This window comes from Malus domestica, chromosome 05 (assembly GCF_042453785.1).
Source record: "Malus domestica chromosome 05, GDT2T_hap1".
Lineage (NCBI taxonomy): Eukaryota > Viridiplantae > Streptophyta > Magnoliopsida > Rosales > Rosaceae > Malus > Malus domestica.
In genome coordinates, this window is record NC_091665.1 from 30,355,974 (window position 1) to 30,373,778 (window position 17,805).

At 34.3% G+C, this 17,805-nt stretch overlaps 4 protein-coding genes across 4 annotated transcripts; all 4 read left to right on the forward strand.

Moving 5' to 3' along the window:
* The first annotated feature begins 4,134 nt into the window (after positions 1-4,134).
* On the forward strand, positions 4,135-6,427 carry LOC139196495 (uncharacterized). Its single transcript, XM_070822560.1, has 4 exons — positions 4,135-4,816; positions 4,903-5,033; positions 5,101-5,176; positions 5,260-6,427. The coding sequence occupies exons 1-4, from the start codon at positions 4,171-4,173 to the stop codon at positions 6,417-6,419; spliced, it is 2,013 nt and encodes a 670-aa protein (XP_070678661.1). The 5' UTR covers positions 4,135-4,170; the 3' UTR covers positions 6,420-6,427.
* A 4,539-nt stretch (positions 6,428-10,966) lies between these two features.
* LOC114825132 (S-protein homolog 1-like) lies at positions 10,967-11,287 on the forward strand. The gene has a single exon (XM_029103496.1). It carries the CDS (start codon positions 10,967-10,969, stop codon positions 11,285-11,287), a length of 321 nt encoding a protein of 106 aa, XP_028959329.1.
* Positions 11,288-13,124: 1,837 nt separating this feature from the next.
* On the forward strand, positions 13,125-13,580 carry LOC114825133 (S-protein homolog 1-like). The gene has a single exon (XM_029103497.1). It carries the CDS (start codon positions 13,125-13,127, stop codon positions 13,578-13,580), a length of 456 nt encoding a protein of 151 aa, XP_028959330.1.
* Positions 13,581-15,884: 2,304 nt separating this feature from the next.
* On the forward strand, positions 15,885-16,343 carry LOC103409208 (S-protein homolog 24-like). Its single transcript, XM_008348023.1, has one exon. The coding sequence runs from the start codon at positions 15,885-15,887 to the stop codon at positions 16,341-16,343; it is 459 nt and encodes a 152-aa protein (XP_008346245.1).
* The last annotated feature ends 1,462 nt before the right edge of the window (positions 16,344-17,805 follow it).

Consider the following 17,805-nt stretch of genomic DNA (forward strand, 5'->3'; position numbering starts at 1 on the left):
AATTACAAAATAAAAATTTATAGGCCTCGTTTGGTGGGCTAGATGGAATACATTGTGACCACAGTAGAAAATATCGATAATATCGGCGAAATATCGCCGATATTATCGTTTTTTTGGGACCCCGATATTTTAGTAACTATCCAACTTGTTTTCGGCAGAATATCGCGATATTATCGATAATATCGATAATATCGCGATATTTTCGAAACTATCGCGATATTTGGTATGGACTCATCGGATAACACAGCCGGAGCAATTAATCCGAAACCCTAAATCCCCAAATTCTAATTCAAAGCAAATGAACTGAATCTACAATACAGGATTCCCTAAAATCGATTTCAGTACAAAAATCAACATGTTTACAAGCCGAGAAGAACGATTTCAGTACAAAAATCAAAGCAAATGAACCGAATCCCTAAATCCCCAAATTCGGATTCAAAGCAACTGAACTGAATCCCTAATTCCTAAATCCCTAAAATCGATTTCAATACAAAAATCAAGCAACATGCAGATAAATCGTAATCTGTACAAAAATAGAAACCCTAATTCCTAAATCCCTAAAATCAATTTCAGTACAACAAAGGTGCAACATGCAGAAAAATTAAAATCTCTACAAAAATTTAAAGTAAAAGTCGAGAAGAAGAGAAGTAGGAGCCTGGAACATCGTCTTCCTCACGAATCCAAGACGGCTGGGACAAGGTCGTGCTCCTCAGTGGTGTCGATGGCTTGGACTACGATGATTTCTGGTCGATCTCCATGGATCAAGGTGGTTTAGAAGGCGGTTATGGAGTGGTGTCGACGGCTGGGTTTAGGGCGGGTGAGATGGGAGGAGCAGAGGGAGACAGGGAGACACAGAGACACGGACGAGGAGGATCGAGAATCGAGAGATGATGTCTCTGTGTGTGTGTGGAAGAACTGGAGAAGGGGGAAGGGAGGGAGAAGACTGAGAAGTTCTCGGTGAGAACAATGGCTTAGACCGACCTCAGAGAGAGATTGAGAGGATTCGAGAATATGGTAGTGGAGTGGGAAATGAAAGATCGAGAGAGAGACCTCCGTGTGTGGTGTACGTGTGTGGTGTGCGTGTGTGGTGTGGTGGGGGGGGGTCTCGAAGTGTGTGTGTGGTGGAGTGTGAGTTCTTCAGTCTTTTTGACTGTCTGAGTGATGGCGTGTAAGAAAAAAAAGCATCAAATGCTCCAAATTATTCAAAACCAAATTATTCCAAACCTATGTCTACCTCTCTGATCCAATGATCCAAAGAACTTTTTGCAATTTCAGAACATGCACAACAAATACTACTGCTTTCGTAATGAAAGCGTGTGACAGTCTTTCACATGCAAAACAGTGTCAATGTCTTTCACATGCAAAACAGTGTCAATGTCTGTTATATACTTACATTCTTTCATCCAGTGGAGTATCAGAGGCATTCACCGAATTTTAACTTACATTCTTCTTCCCATACCATTTTCAAAACCATTCCAGATCCTTTCCATAGCCAAGCAACACAAAGGCTTCCATATTTAAGGTAAGTTTACAAACTTAAATTTATATTATTGTAATTTATACAACAACAAATAAATTTGTGTGGACTCGTATGTTAATTTTTTTAAGTAATTACTTGCATGTTAATTTTTGTAAGTAATTAAGTAATGTTAATATTAATTGTTTTAAGTAATTAAGTAATGTTGTATAATTATTCCCTAGGACAATTTTAATATGTTTAATGTTATTTATTATTTTATTTTCCTTACCATTTTCAAAGTCATTCCAGATCCATTCCAAAGCTTGAACACAAAGGCTTCAATATTTAAGGTAAGTTTACAAACTTAAATTTATATTATTGTAATTTATACAACAACAAATAAATTTGTGTGGACTCGTATGTGAATCTTTTTAAGTAATTAATACTTGCATGTTAATTTTTGTAAGTAATTAAGTAATGTTAATATTAATTGTTTTAAGTAATTAAGTAATGTTGTATAATTATTCCCTAGGATAATTTTAATATGTTTAATATTATTTATTATTTTATTTCCCTTACCATCTTCATTATCAAATTGGATTATTATTCATTAATATTAGGTTTTTTTATTATCAAATTGGATTATTATTCTTTAATATTAGATTTTTTTATTATCAAATTGGATTATTATTCTTTTATATTAGGTTTTTTTATTATCAAATTGGATTATTATTCTTTTATATTAGGAAATGTTTTTATCAAATTGGTGGATTATTCATTAAATTGGATTATTATCAAATTGGATTATTATTCATCACCATGTTTTATATTAGGATAATTTTTTTATCAAATTGGTGGATTATTCATTAAATTGGATTATTATCAAATTGGATTATTATTCATCACCATGTTTTATATTAGGATTATTTTTTTATCAAAGTGGTGGATTATTCATTAAATTGGATTATTATCAAATTGGATTATTATTCATCACCATGTTTTATATTAGGATAATTTTTTTTTATCAAATTGGTGGATTATTCATTAAATTGGATTATTATCAAATTGGATTATTATTCATCACCATGTTTTATATTAGGATTATTTTTTTATCAAAGTGGTGGATTATTCATTAAATTGGATTATTACCAAATTGGATTATTATTCATCACCATGTTTTATATTAGGATTATTTTTTTATCAAAGTGGTGGATTATTCATTAAATTGGATTATTATCAAATTGGATTATTATTATCAAATTGGATTATTATTCATCACCATGTTTTATATTAGGATTTTTTTTTTATCAAATTGGTGGATTATTCATTAAATTGGATTATTATCAAATTGGATTATTATTATCAAATTGGATTATTATTCATCACCATGTTTTATATTAGGATAATTTTTTTATCAAATTGGTGGATTATTCATTAAATTGGATTATTATCAAATTGGATTATTATTCATCACCATGTTTTATATTAGGATTTTTTTTTATCAAATTGGATTATTATTCATTAAATTGAATTATTATCAAATTGGATTATTATTCATTAATATTAGGTTTTATTATTCCATATTATTTGTATAATTACTTAACTTTTTACAATCATTTTCTTTACTTTGTATTTAATTCTTCTGTAGAATAACTTTATTATTTAGGTTCTCTTATTTTTATCAAAAAATAATTGTCTAATTTTAATGAAAAATAAATATAGGTACGTTTAAGATGTCCAGTAAACGTGATCCAGCTTGGGAACATGGAGACCCAATAGACGGAAACAAACATGGCACAATTTGCAAATATTGTGGTCGGGTAATGAAGAGTGGCGGAGTGACACGACTGAAGTATCATCTTAGTGGATTAGATCCATCAAAAAATGTCCAACGATGCGATAATGTCCCCCCAGAAGTGAAGGCATTCATCAGCACATTATTAAAAAATAAAAAACAGCAGAAGGAAAAGATGACACAAGGAATGGAAAATATTCGAGCTGGGCTACGGGGAGAAGTCTATGGCCAAGCGGTTGACAATGATGATGATGACGATGAGGACGAATGTGATGATGACATGGGACCTGAAGAACGACGCAGTTTGAAACAAGCATTACGTGCCTCCAAACAGTCAGCATGGGAAAGAGAACACCTTCATAAAATTCCTAATAGGGGACAAGGTTCCGGGACAAGTGGTGGTGCACAAATGAGACGGGGAGGCAGTCTTAGAGAATCACAACCAACACCACCAATAGCCCCAAGTTTATATAAGTCATCCAACGCACGTCAAAAGAGTGTTTGGAGTTATTTCAAGGGAGGTAATGTGAAGGAGGGAATGGGGCGTCTAATTAGCAAGTTCTTTATATATGAAAATGTCCCTGCTGCGAAGGCATCATCACATCATTTCAAAAATATGGTAGTGGGATGTCAACAGGCCGGTGTTGGAGTACAACCTCCCACTCCCTATGAGATAAGAAACAAATATTTGGATATGGAGTATAAAGACATTGGCGAGTATGTTAACAAGTTGAGGTCAAAGTGGGAAACTAATGGTTGCACAATCATGTGTGACGGATGGACCGGCCCGACCAGATTATCTATCATCAACTTCATGGTATACTCCAAGGGAAAGACAATTTTTTTGAAGTCTGTTGATGCTTCAAACCATATAAAGAATTACAAGTATATTTACAAATTATTGAGGGATGTAATCATGGAGGTGGGAGAGCATAATGTTGTCCAAGTCGTGACCGACAACGGTTCTGCATTTGTCAAAGCTGGAAAAAAGTTAATGAAGCATCATAATGTGTTTTGGACATCATGTGCAGCACATTGTATTGATCTTATGTTTGAGGCAATGGGGAAGAGAGAGAATGTTGCTACTGTGGTCAAAAGAGCTAGAACGATCACAAATTATATTTACAATCACGGTTGGTTGTTGGCAAAGATGCGTGAATTTTGCAGAGGAGAAATTATTCGTCGAGCTACCACTCGATTCGCCACCAACTATATTGCATTAAACAACCTACTCAAGAAGAAAGCAGGGTTGAAGCAACTATTCACTAGTGACGATTGGGCCAACCACAATTTCAGCCGCTCAAATACAGGTCGTATGGTGGAAAGTATAGTGCTTGATCATGCTTTTTGGAGTCAAACAGAACATGTGTGTCAAGTGTTTGAACCTCTTTACAAAGTTTTACGGATCGTTGACACAGAAGTGTATCCTACTATGGGGGCAGTATATGAGTTGATGCGTGTAGTGAAGGATGAATTGGAAAGAAAACATGGTGCAAGGTGGGTCGTAAAAATAATTGAAGACCGATGGTATAAAACATTATACCACGATTTGCATGCAGCAGGTATAAATTATGTCATAATTTGCAATTCATTTCTTTAGTTGCATAAGTATTATTTATCTTATTAGAGTATGTGTTTCTTTGAACAGCATATTATTTGAATCCCCGATACCAATACAGACCCGGTGTTGGAGATGATGGTGACCTTATACGTGCTGTACATAATGTATACTCTAAATTAGACCCTGCATCACCAGCAGTTGGCCAATTTGGAAATGAGGTACACAATTACTTAAATTATAATAATTACTTTGTTGGATTAAACTAACACAATTTATTGTATTCAGCTAACATGGTTTAAAGATGCAAGAAGAACATTTGGAGAACCAACATCAGTTGCTGCTCGAACAAATATGTCTCCTAGTGAGTATAAACATATTTCACTATAAGTTTATAATAGAATTTGTTGGAGTTATTAGGCTTATCAACATTATTTTTCATTGTAGCTGAATGGTGGATCATGTATGGGACCGATGCACCAACTGTGAGAAAGTTAGCAATAAAAGTATTATCACAAACAGCTTCCTCATCTGCTTGTGAAAGAAATTGGAGCACATTTGCACTCATCCACACAAAGCAAAGAAATAAGTTGGCTCATAGTAGCTTGGAAAAATTAGTTTATTGCTACTACAACATGAAGCTTCAAATTCGAGATAAGGAAGCAGAAATCGATCATGTCGACCGTGGTGACCCACTAGATGTGTTTGATATTGTTGGTGAAGATGATGATACGGAGGGTAACCAACTTTTTCAATGGATTAGACCTCTTCATTTAGATGATGATGAAGGCAACCCAGCTCCCAGAGTTGCTGAAGAAGCACGTAATGAAGGGATAAATGTAGAAAGAGTATTAGAGGAGGAGGTGGGATCTAGCAGCGCTGACTCTTTCGAAGAACTTTTGCACCCAAGACCAAGCAACACTGGAATTCCACCTTTTTCTAATCCTACACAACCACAACATCGTGCTGATACTAATGATAGCTCTAGTACAAGATCAGGAGACTCACCTACCACCGGAGGTGGGAATGATGAAGGACATAGTGGAGCTGGAGGTAGTGGAGCTGGAGGTAGTGGTGGTGGATATGGAAACTATTATGGACCACCACCTCCCGGATATATGAGCCCCTTCACTGGTGAGGCAAATTTCACGCATGCAACACAAGATGATGACCATGGCAGTAGGCGGGCAGGACCAGGAATTGGTGCCATAGGGAAGGACTATACTCGCAGAGAAAGAGGCAAAAGGATTTTGTCAAGTCAAGAAGATAACTCGTTATCTAGAACTTCAGACTCTGTTGGATTGGGAAGTAGTAACTATGGTTATACTCATAACCAACCATTTCCCTACCCTTCATATCCCATTCCTGTTGGGATGGAATCGAGCTACTCATGGAATCAATCCCAGCCTCAATCTTCAAATGATTTTTCTTATGGACAACCTCAACCAATCTCGGATCCATATGGGTGGCATATTAACAATTACATGCAAAACTATTTTGGGGATTTATCATTTGATAACTACTCTTCACAATACACTCATTCTACACATAGAGATGATGAAGATAGTGACAAATTTGAACCTCATAGGAACTCTATGTGGTACTAAAGTGTAAAATATTGTACTAATTCATTATATGTAAATGATTATGGTGTGTTTAGACTTCTTTCATTAATTACTACATATTTTCTACACTCATAATGTTTGTCAGATCGCTATATAATCAACTTGATAATGTTAAATCCATCATGCAATGCATTTCCTTCCAATTTTTTGTGATAAACTAATAGATAATTGACTAAATAAACATCCTACAAAGTTTCAATAAAAATTTCCAAGTTTTTCTTACAATTTCCGTGGTTTCCATGTAATTTTTATCGATATCGATATTTTACCGATATTTCCATCGATATTTCCGTGTTTTCGAACTACCGATATTTCCGATATCACCGATATTTTCTTCCTTGATTGTGACCAATTAAAATGAGCTTGAGACAAGTTCATTGTTGTGTCAAAATATAAGAGTGAGTTATACAACATATTCTCATACACGAGTTACAAGTTCTTTCTTACAAATCCTTACTAACCCAATCATATTCCTAAGCCCAATTTCGCCCAGCCCAACAAACGGGCCCATACAGATGGGAGTCTGAAATCTTTAAGGATTTGGACGAAGAAGTAAATAATAAGTTTTTATTCATTAAATATAAACACATAGTGAATCTAATTAATTTTCTCTCGTTTCTGAAATTTTGCAAAGCCGGAAAAGAGGTAGAAAATTCCATAACTGAAGAGAGGCAAAAAAAATTCCTTCTCTTTTGTGGTAAGAAATTGAAATCGAACAATGAATATAATATAATACTTGGGAATGTAGATTGTAAACCTTTTCCTTCTGTTTAGTGGTAAATAGTTGAATGGAAAGGATGTGATATCCACACTTCCCTTTTTACTTCTCACACACCTTTCTAATTTTCGGCCTTTGGATCGGATGAATTGAAGAAGATCAAGGGATAGAAATCAATAAGGGGTGTGTGAGAAGTTAAAAATGGTGTGTGGATAGCACACCCCTAAAAGGAATGTCGATATCCCCACGTAGGCCTAAGAAATATGAATGCCTATTTAAGCTCCTATACAACGAGAAATGTTCAACCCAGCAACCAAGTATAGAGAACAATATGAGGACAATGAAACCATGCCTATTGTTCCTTGTCCTGCTTATCTGCCTGTGCCAAACCCAAGTCTCAAATTCAATTTTCGACAAGATGCGGGTGCATGTTATAAATGGGTTGACAAATGAGACTCTTAATGTCCATTGTCAATCCAAGGACGACGATCTGGGAAGTCACGATGTCTCAGTGAATGAAGAATATTCATGGAAATTTAGGTTGAACTTTTGGGATACTACACTTTTCTTTTGCAATCTGTCGTGGACGGGAGGACATAAAAGTTTTGATGCATATAGCTCTGCAATAACTGATGAGTGTGAAGAAAGTGATTGTAGGTGGAGAGGAACAGATGATGGAATATACTTGTTTATCATTAAGCACAAAGAATATGTTCAGAAGTATAAATGGGAACCATGGTGATCTGATGTATGGTTGAGAGGTTGTTCAAGCTCCCCAAAGTTGATATAATAAAACATTTTCTCATTACTTGTTCGATTTGTTGTTATCTCTTGCATAGTTACATATTTTATTTTGTTATTTGTTTATATAGTTTTTGTATTACATCTTAATTTTTGTAAGTGCAATTGAATCTGATGTCTCTCTCCCTCCCCGGTATTTGATCAATTAAAATTAATGAAATTTCCAAAATGAATAAAATAAAACTTAAAATAATGTGTACAATCAAACATTATCGGATGTGTATTTGACCCAAAAAAAAATTATCTGATGTGTACGTTTTGTTTTTGCAAATGGTAAGATAATTTACTTTAATTTATCTAAAAGTTAGAGTGATGCGGGTTTCAAATCAAAATGCAGTGAATTAAAGAAGAAGATCCTATTTCTTAATGCAATCCACCACTAGATGGATCATCATCCCCTGGGTATTTGACCACTTTAAATAAATGAAAATTTTCAAAACGAAAAAATAAACTTAATGTAATGTGTACAACAAAACATTATTTGATGCGTACGTTTTTTCCTTACAAATGATCAGATAATTTACTCTAATCTTTCTAAAATTCATGTAATGCGAGTTTAAAATCAAAACACAATAAAATAAAAAGAAAGACTCTATTTATCAAAGTAATTCAGCACTTGGAACCATCATCACATGCTTAAATTGTATGTTTTTGGGGGTTTTAGTCAATTGAGAATTTGAGAGACTTTAATGAATTTATAAATCTGTAGATTTTTATGGAGTTTAATTGATTTGTAGAGATTCCATATAAAATTTTGATTCAATTCTCTCGAAATCTCATAGGAAGATGTGAGATTTGTGGATGCTTAAAATACACTACAAAATCTCTCCAATTCCCTCTAATTCTTCAACTTTCTCAAATTCTTTAAAATTAATTTATAATTGAATACACCTGAAATGTTATAAACTTCTCTAAAATTCTAATTGAATACACCCGGATTTCTAAGGATTTTAATCAATTATCTTAAAATTCTAATTGAATATACCTTGAATTTCAAATAATCACTTAAAATCCTGATTGAATACCCCTCGATTTATTAAAAAAATTAAAATCCCTTAAAATCTCAATTGAATACACCTCCGTTTTGTTTACCCATGTAAGTCTAGTACAGGCTTTAACCCCTTTCAAAATTATCCCACGTGAGCAACAACTGGGTGGCTCACTCAAATGTTGGCGGACTCACCCTTTCCCGAACTTGCATAAGGACCCAAGCTCTTGAATTCATCAACGATTTTATGAGTCTTCATGAGCCACGTTGAGAGACAAACATGATTAATGTATGCATTAATTAATTTTCAGAAAGAAAAAAATCAAATATTCAGAACCTAAGCAAACCATCTTTTTTCAGTCCATATTATTCTTTTTTCTTTTTCTATGGGTGCAGGTAGTTTAATGAGATAATTAAGAAAATAATGGGATATTAAAGATAATTAATATTATTTAATATGAGAGAATAAATGGTAAGTTTATTTAATTATCTAATTTAAATGCATTGCCTTATCACATTTTTTTAATATATTTGATAATATATTATACTAAGTGGTGGTGGAGTGAGATAATTTTATAAAGAGTTTAGCCATAATAATTTGTTTCGAATTCGTCTAGAATCGAATATAAAATCTCTCACTTACAAGTGAAGAAATACTAAAAGACTGTAGTTCTAAATGGCATCATAGTTCTTTTTAATACAACAATATATTTACACTAAAGGGGTTGGGAACTCATGCTAAGCCACATTATGGGTCTGCCAAAATAATTTGGCTCAAACTCACATTCGACAAGAACTTAAGACCTCTCATTATAAGTGAAAAAAATATATATCACTAGACTATAGTACTAAATGACTACAAAATTTAGATCATTTCTTGATTTATGCGGTGTCATCCTTACTCAAAATCTTAATGTAATATTCTTGGAGTCCTAGGTAGGAATATGATCTGTAATCTTTAGAATTTAGTAGTAAACCTATACGATGAATAAAGTAACAAAGTATTTTCTACACATTTGTTCTAATGGACCATGGTGGACGACTAATGGCGTCACCACTATCGTTCAATCACCGAGAATTGGTGATGAGACACGGCTTCAGGCACGGTGGTTCTTGATTACATCGAGGTGCACAGGCTAGAGGAAGGGGATGACTGAAATGTTTTCGTTTCACTGGGTGTTGGGGCCAGAAGCTGCTAGCTCCACTGACTTGGCAACTTGGCGTTGCTTTGAGCCGCGACTCAGTGAGTTTCTTGAAAAGAAAAAAAAAAAACCGAATTTTGCTTTAATTTTCTTCTTTTCTTTGTACTAACACAATTCACCATAGCAATATCCAATAAAAAAAAAAACATAACATAATATTGTGTATGGATGAACATGATATATATATATACATATTAAACAATATATGCAATATAAGGCAATATATAAAGGAAAGATAAATTAGAAGATCATGCATCATGGTGAATGTTTTCATGCTATCAGAGCTTATAATGTATCGATTTCGTGTTTAAGAAGAACCTAAATTGGATGGAAACAAATAAATCTTGTGAATGCTAGTTGTAGAAAATCATTCTTAGAAATATTAATTTTAACCTTAATACGTTGTATCATGTTTAACATAGGTCTTGAATGAAAAGACAATGACGAATAGCAAGTAACCAAAGACTGTAACCAAATTTTCCATACGAACTTTAATGGAGTCAAAGAAGTTTATGAGAGTGCCAACAACTTATTTTTCTATGCATGTTTTCCAACGCACAAAAGGAGGACGTAACTGCTTAAATAATTAAATGAATAGTACAAACTTCCAAGTGATTCATACCAGAATTTGGCTATATAAACGAAGAAGAAAATGAGGTAGCCAAACACTGCAACACAATGAGTACTGCTTTCAAATTCAAACCACATTATGTGGTTTTCTCTCTGTTTGCAGCATTACTAGCTTTGAGCCACCCATGTTCGGGAAATCCAACGACAGGGGTTTCCACTGCTTAAATATACTTTGCATGTTGTTAATCAAATGGGGGCTTCAAGAACATTGGTAGCTCATTGTGAATCCCTAGATGATGACCTCGGAATTCGAGACATTTCAGCTGGGAATGAATTCAATTGGAGTTTCAGAGAGAACCTCTCTGGAAGTACGTTGTACTGGTGCGACATGCACAACGACCACCAGTACGCTTCCTTTAAGGTGTTTTGGCCAGAGAGTAACCACAGTTGGCTTCGCTACAGATGCAACTATAAAGAGTGCTTTTGGATTGCTAAAGATGATGGGATTTATCTACGAGTCATTCTTGAAAGTCGTGACGAGTTTCAGCTTAAATGGGAACCAGGGTGGTAATTAAGTACTTTGAGGCTTAATCGTCATGATTAAATTTATTAATCATGAGCATGTTTTAATTTGCACTATGTATAACTATGCATCACATATAAAGGAAGATGCAAAGTACTGCCCTTAATTATTATGTAATAAAGCAGACAACCAAATAATTATGTGAAATTTATATCGCACCAAAAATATTTAGAGTTAAAAGTCATATTTGGGAATCATATATGACTTTAGTGTCAAATGTCAAGTTATATATATATTTTTTAAAGAAAGTACGATATTCATTGATAAAAGGGGAATATGTTATTCATTAACTTCGGAGTTCCAATGGAACCCGAAGCTAGTGAGCTCCCAAAATGCCTCGTGCTAGGACAATGTGGGATGTTACAATCCATCCCCCTTAGGGGCCCGACGTCCTCGTCAACACACTTCCGGCCAGGGATTGGCTTTGATATCAAATTGTCACATCCCGGCCCGGGCCCCCACCACAACCCGGGTTCGACTCCACCGTAGTACGATATTGTCCGCTTTGGGCCCCGACCACGCCCTCACGGTTTTGTTTCTAGGAACTCACACGAAAACTTCACAATGGGTCACCCATCCTGGGATTGCTCTCACGCGAACTCGCTTAACTTCAGAGTTCCAATGGAACCCGAAGTCAGTGAGCTCCCAAAAGACCTCGTGCTAGGTATAGATGAGAATATAGATATAAGGCTTATAAGATCCACTCCTCTGGACGATGTGAGATGTTATAAGAGTAATTAACATTTACTACGTTTTGTGATATACAATGTGGCATATGATGTATGGAATTAAAATTCAATGAACATTTAATATTCAATGTGTTAAAATACAAAATTAGATGGATAAAATCAATAAGGTTTGGTTTAAAAAATGGCCGTATTAGATCCAGTTCCATTTTTAAATTAATACGATCCATCTTGCCCTACCTCTTTTTATAACCAAATAGGTGTATTCTGGTCCGATATCTTCAATTTTGGGTCAGACCCATGCCTACCCCTAGCTTCAACATAATAGAACTCTTGCATTAAATATACTTTGGCACCAAGCAAAATAATTTTTTTTTTTCTTACAAAACAATTTTTTTTTTTCTTACAAAACAATTTTTTTTTTTGGTACTTATTTCATTTTCACCCAATATGGCATGTATAAATTAGTGGTAAAATGAATGTGTGTAAACCATTTTTTTATGAGTAAATAAGTTTCTGTTGTGAAACAAATAGTGGTTGTCTTTATACAATGTATGATAGTTGTTGTCCTTATGCAGTATATGGTAGTAAGTTATCATAAACATACCAAATAAAATATGAGGTGGAATATGCATGCTAACATGGACATAGGTTAAGGGATGAATTTAATTTTTAATCTTAGTTTAAGGAATTAATTTAAAAATAATCTTTTCTAATGAGTATAATGAAGCTTCTATAAAAAATAAAAATAAAACTATAAAATGGGATTAAGTGCAAAAATAAAACACATAGTGCAATCTAATTAATTTGCTCCCTTTTCTGAAATTGTGCAAAGCCGGAAAAGAGGTAAAGATTTTTCATAACTGAAAAAACGTAGAAAAAACCCATAATTTAATGGACCACAATTTCGCCAGTTTAGGAAAATGCTAGGTAAATTTCTTTTTATACCATATTTGTCAATCATATAATGTGTTAACAATACAAAATAAGCACGTTAAACAAACTTTTAAGTAATAATTCAATCATCAATAATCACATCCTATGGTTTATAATTTAAATAAATAGTATGTATAGCTTATATATATGTATATGTATACAAGAAGAAAACGAGTCCAACATTACCTATAATCTGCGAAACAATGAATGATTTCAATCGTCATGCGTTTCTCTTTGTGTGTGCAGCACTAGCCCTAAGTGCTCCATGCCTAGCAAATTTCCATGAAGACAATTGGGAGCTTCGTCCTGGTAGATGGCATGTACACGTGGTAAATAACTTGGGAGCCGGAAAAACATTGTTCGCCCATTGTCAGTCCAAGAATGACGATATCGGAAACCGTACCATAGCACCTGGGGCTGAGATCACTTGGAGCTTCAAGCCGAACTTCTTCGGGACGACGCTGTATTGGTGTTACACGCGCACGGACCATGAGCATACGGCGTTCGATGTGTATTGGGAGGAGAGTAAACATAATTGGCTGCGTTACAGATGCAACTATAAGGAATGCTTTTGGATTGCAAAGGATGATGGGTTTTATATACGAGTTATTCCTGAAAAACGTGATGAGTTGATTCACAAATGGGAGCCGGGGTGGTAGAAGGTGAAGCTTATGATTATCAAACCAAACATTTGGAATTTCTGATATGTATTTTTCTCCATTCTCGCAACAATAAATCTGTTACAAATGTTTTTATTTGTACTTTCCGTAGTTATGCTCTATGCATGGTGTAAAGGAATTTAGTTGTCAAATTCCTCTGCATTCTGATTCAAAAGAAGAGAGCTCAAGAAATTATGTGAAGAGTACATGTATTACATTTACTGATTATAGTACCTATATATGCATCTGATGATTTGTTTTTTAGAGTATACATGTCAAATTCTTAACATAGCTAATTAATTCATTACTTCTCATATTTTCATAAGATTAGTGAGAACAAATCACTTTCTGTGGTTAACTTATTTTACTGAGGAAAAAGAGAGGTAGAGGGTCGGCGGCAGACAAACAGAGAAGAGAAGGGCTTATGCTGAATTTTCTACTCGGTGAAAGAAATTTCGACAAAAAAATTTCAATGAATGAGATTATTTTTAAGGAAAACTAATGAAAATGGTTTTGAAAACTTTGAGTTTTAACGATAAAGACAAAATAAAGGGTAAAATGAATAGTATCATGATTGACTTTTTAGTGTAAAAATGTGGTTTTTCGTTAAAATTAACGGTACCAGGAGCTTTTCGTTAAAATTCCATTTTTTTAACCATCTTGATTAATTATCTTATATTTTTCAGGATTAATTAATGGTTATTTTAAGCCAGAAAATTAGAGATTTTGAACCAGATTTTCTAACATAAACACATTCATATATACTACATTTATATTTGGAGAAATTGGAATGCAATCCGTAGCTACTAATATCGTGAAAACTTATTTGATTTTAAATTTTGAATCAAAATCTTTTGACTCTCTACACATCAACATATTTGCATTTAAAACATGACATGTCACTATTTTACTATTTTCTTAAAATTTCGAATAAACTTTCTGCCATCCATTAAATGTAATTAATTCATTACTTCTCAAATTTTCATAAAATTAGTGAGAACTAATGATTTTCTGTTGTTGGCCTAATTTACTAAGGAAAAAGAGAGGTAAAGGCTCAATGCCAGACAAACAGAGAAGAGAAGGGCTTGAAGATTTTTGTGTGTGATATTTTTCATTCCTTGTACTTTTATTTATGTACTAATAAGGGAGAGAGAAAATCCTTGTTCTCCAAGTAATACATTTACACTAGGTAACTATCTAAAAGATATTGTAGAATCTCCTACACATAATCTTACTATAATTTACACAATCACACTTCTAATAGAATTATGATTGCATTACTCCCCTTGAGTGTGTAAATACTCAAGTAAATAATGCATCAGGTCTTTATATAATGATGTAAAAATAGTTGATGAAGTCATCTCGTCTAGTCGGCACAATGAGCGAATGCGAGTCTAATAAATAAACAGATAAATGCATAAGTAGCAAACCTCACAAAACCTGGCTATGATAAAACCAAAGTAGGATAAAACTCGTAGTCTAAGGAGAAAAGTGAGAAGTTATATTAATTCAAACTAAACGCCTTATGTTCCATTGTAGTTGTGCATATTAGTATCCATTGTGAATCCAAGAACGATAATTTGGAACTGTTAAAGCAATATAACCAAAACAAGAACAATGTTACTAGTGAATGAAAACGGATGAATGCAAAAGTGTCTTAGGTTGAACTGCGAACAATATCGCTTTTTTTAAGATGTTTTACCTAAGCTATGTAAGCAGTCTCAATGCCACGCCATTCCCAAGTTAAAAGATCCCAGAATTTCCTGTGTAGACCTTCCTTGCACAAATGATGGAATATACTTTATATAATTTTCCGCACAAAGAATATCAACAGAAGTATACATGGGATCCATGTACAGTGATCTGATGTATATAGTTGAGGGCCTGTGTTATTGCAACCATGTAACTTCTGTTGAAAATGAAGATTTGATACTAAAATTCATTAAAATTAGATAAAAGGATGCTTGACAGATGATGAGGTGTATGTTGAGCATACATCATAGTTTATGATGGTGAGCAAAAATGTTTCTCTATTAATATTATGTTACAACTGTTACCTACTCATTCCTCTCTTTCACTATTCTTTTGATGCCTTATTTACTAATTCGACAATTTCAGCACTTCATAATAAACCATGCTGCCAAACCCAATTGACCTAATCAAATTCTCTAATTAAACCCCAATTCATCTCCACCTGCCACACTCATTAAGTCTTAACCATTAATGTATATGTGCCTATAAAAAAAGCTTCTGAGAAGAATATGCATATTCACATTCTGAACTAGGAATCCCAATTTCCAAACCATGATGAGAGCCTTCTTAAGCCACACCATTTACTTGTTACTTGCAATCTCAACATTTGTTATGTCTTCTCCGTCCTCCGTTGCCCCTGTTGGTCCTCATTCTGGCAACTACCTTGTGCAAATTCGAAACGAGTTGAGTGGCACCGCCACCATTTTGAAGGTCCATTGCAAATCCAATGGCGGAGGAGACTTGGGTAGCCATTGGATCAGCAGCGGTGATCGTTTCACCGTACGTTTCCACAATGACAAATGTGTCTTAACTGAGTACTGGTGCAAGTTAAGCTGGGAGTACTCCAAATCCAAGAGTCATGGCGGCAACTATCGCTTCTTCAATTGCGACAAGTCGTTTCTCGAGTCATGTGGTTTCCAGGAGTGCACTTGGAAGGTTAAGGATGATGGGATATATTTGCATGATCTTGATGAATTACAGGATTTGAAATATTATCACTGGCAGACGTAATATGATGGAATTAATTAATCCTTGTCCTACAAGAGGACTTAATTAGTAGGAATAAAACCATATATTTATATTTATATATGGTTGTAAGCTAGCAGAATTGTTATTTTTCTTTGTGGTGCCACAGTGCCACTTGAGATATAGCTCATTGGCCTTTATTTTTATTTTTATATTATATGCTCTTGTTTCCCAACTTTTATATCAAAACAAAATAAATTTCAAAACATTTGTTATGTTATATGATTGTTCATATCTTATATCATCTCTCTATTCCGATCGAGATATTGTAGATGACCGAGATATACACCTGTAGATGACGGACAACTTATTAGGTCAAAACATTAAAGGACAAAATCAATAAACTATGATGATCGTGAAGATTAATTCTATATATTTGTATATTTCATCACTGTGCAGCTCAAAAACAGCATTATATAATTTGGCTACAAATGCTTCAAAACAATCATGGAGTTTGAGGAGCCATGTTTTGATGCTCTAAACTTAATTAACATGCGAACCAGGAAATACCATGGTGTTGGGAAAATTATTCTTAGTGTGTGGTCAGAATAATTAGGTGGTTTAGCATCAATGAGAGATCAATCATGCATGTAACTGTAGGAAATCGGAATGAAGATTTTCATTCATGTATATTCCGAAGCTCTATGAATGGGATAAAAAAATTCAATATGAAATACTAGCTTTTCCTCACACATCTGCGCATGCAAAATGTCGTTTTATTATTACGGGCGCTATGCCTATGCGTGCCTAAAGATCTTTTAGTTGATGTTAAAATCATATTTTTCATGGGGAGTGTGTTTTATTTTATTTTATCTTCATTTGAGTACTCTTTTATTTGGTTTCTGTAGACATCGAAATTTCGGTAAGTAAATATTGACCGATAAATCAAAGTGTCAACGCTCATGTATTACATAAATTTTACACGTAGCGTGTGACTCAACGAAAATTGAAATGAGTTGGAAAAGTCATCAAATAGGACACGTGTCAACACCTGGCAGAAACGACTTATTTCATCTGGAATATTATATTCAAAATTAGGCCTTGGAAATTTCTATAAATACAAGCCCATTTCATTCATTTAGGGGGGAACCAATTCATATTACACCTTGAAGCTCTGAAGCTCTGAAACTCCGAAGCTCTCAAGCATCCAGGTTCCCGAAGAATCAAGAAAGTGTTCTTCGTTCTTCGTTCATCGTTCTTCCAAGATCAAGCCTCGACGACCCTTGGATCAACAATCATCCACCTTCAAGATCAAGCCCCGACGGCCCTTGAAGAAAGCGTTCTTCATTCCTCGTTCATCGTTCTTCCAAGATCAAGCCCCAACGGCCCTTTGGATCAACAATCATCCACCAATTCAAGATCAAGCCCCGACGGCCCTTGAAGAAAGTGTTCTTCGTTCTTCGTTCATCGTTCTTCCAAGATCAAGCCCCGACGGCCCTTGGATCAA

Excerpts from the sequence above, each read along its gene's own strand:
- LOC139196495 (XM_070822560.1), top strand. The coding sequence starts at position 4,171 with ATGGAGGTGGGAGAGCATAATGTTGTCCAAGTCGTGACCGACAACGGT. Across the intron at positions 4,817-4,902 it reads CCACGATTTGCATGCAGCAG|CATATTATTTGAATCCCCGA; the intron begins GTATAAATTATG and ends TTCTTTGAACAG. Across the intron at positions 5,034-5,100 it reads TTGGCCAATTTGGAAATGAG|CTAACATGGTTTAAAGATGC; the intron begins GTACACAATTAC and ends TATTGTATTCAG.
- LOC114825132 (XM_029103496.1), top strand. The coding sequence starts at position 10,967 with ATGGGGGCTTCAAGAACATTGGTAGCTCATTGTGAATCCCTAGATGAT.
- LOC114825133 (XM_029103497.1), top strand. The coding sequence starts at position 13,125 with ATGAATGATTTCAATCGTCATGCGTTTCTCTTTGTGTGTGCAGCACTA.
- LOC103409208 (XM_008348023.1), top strand. The coding sequence starts at position 15,885 with ATGATGAGAGCCTTCTTAAGCCACACCATTTACTTGTTACTTGCAATC.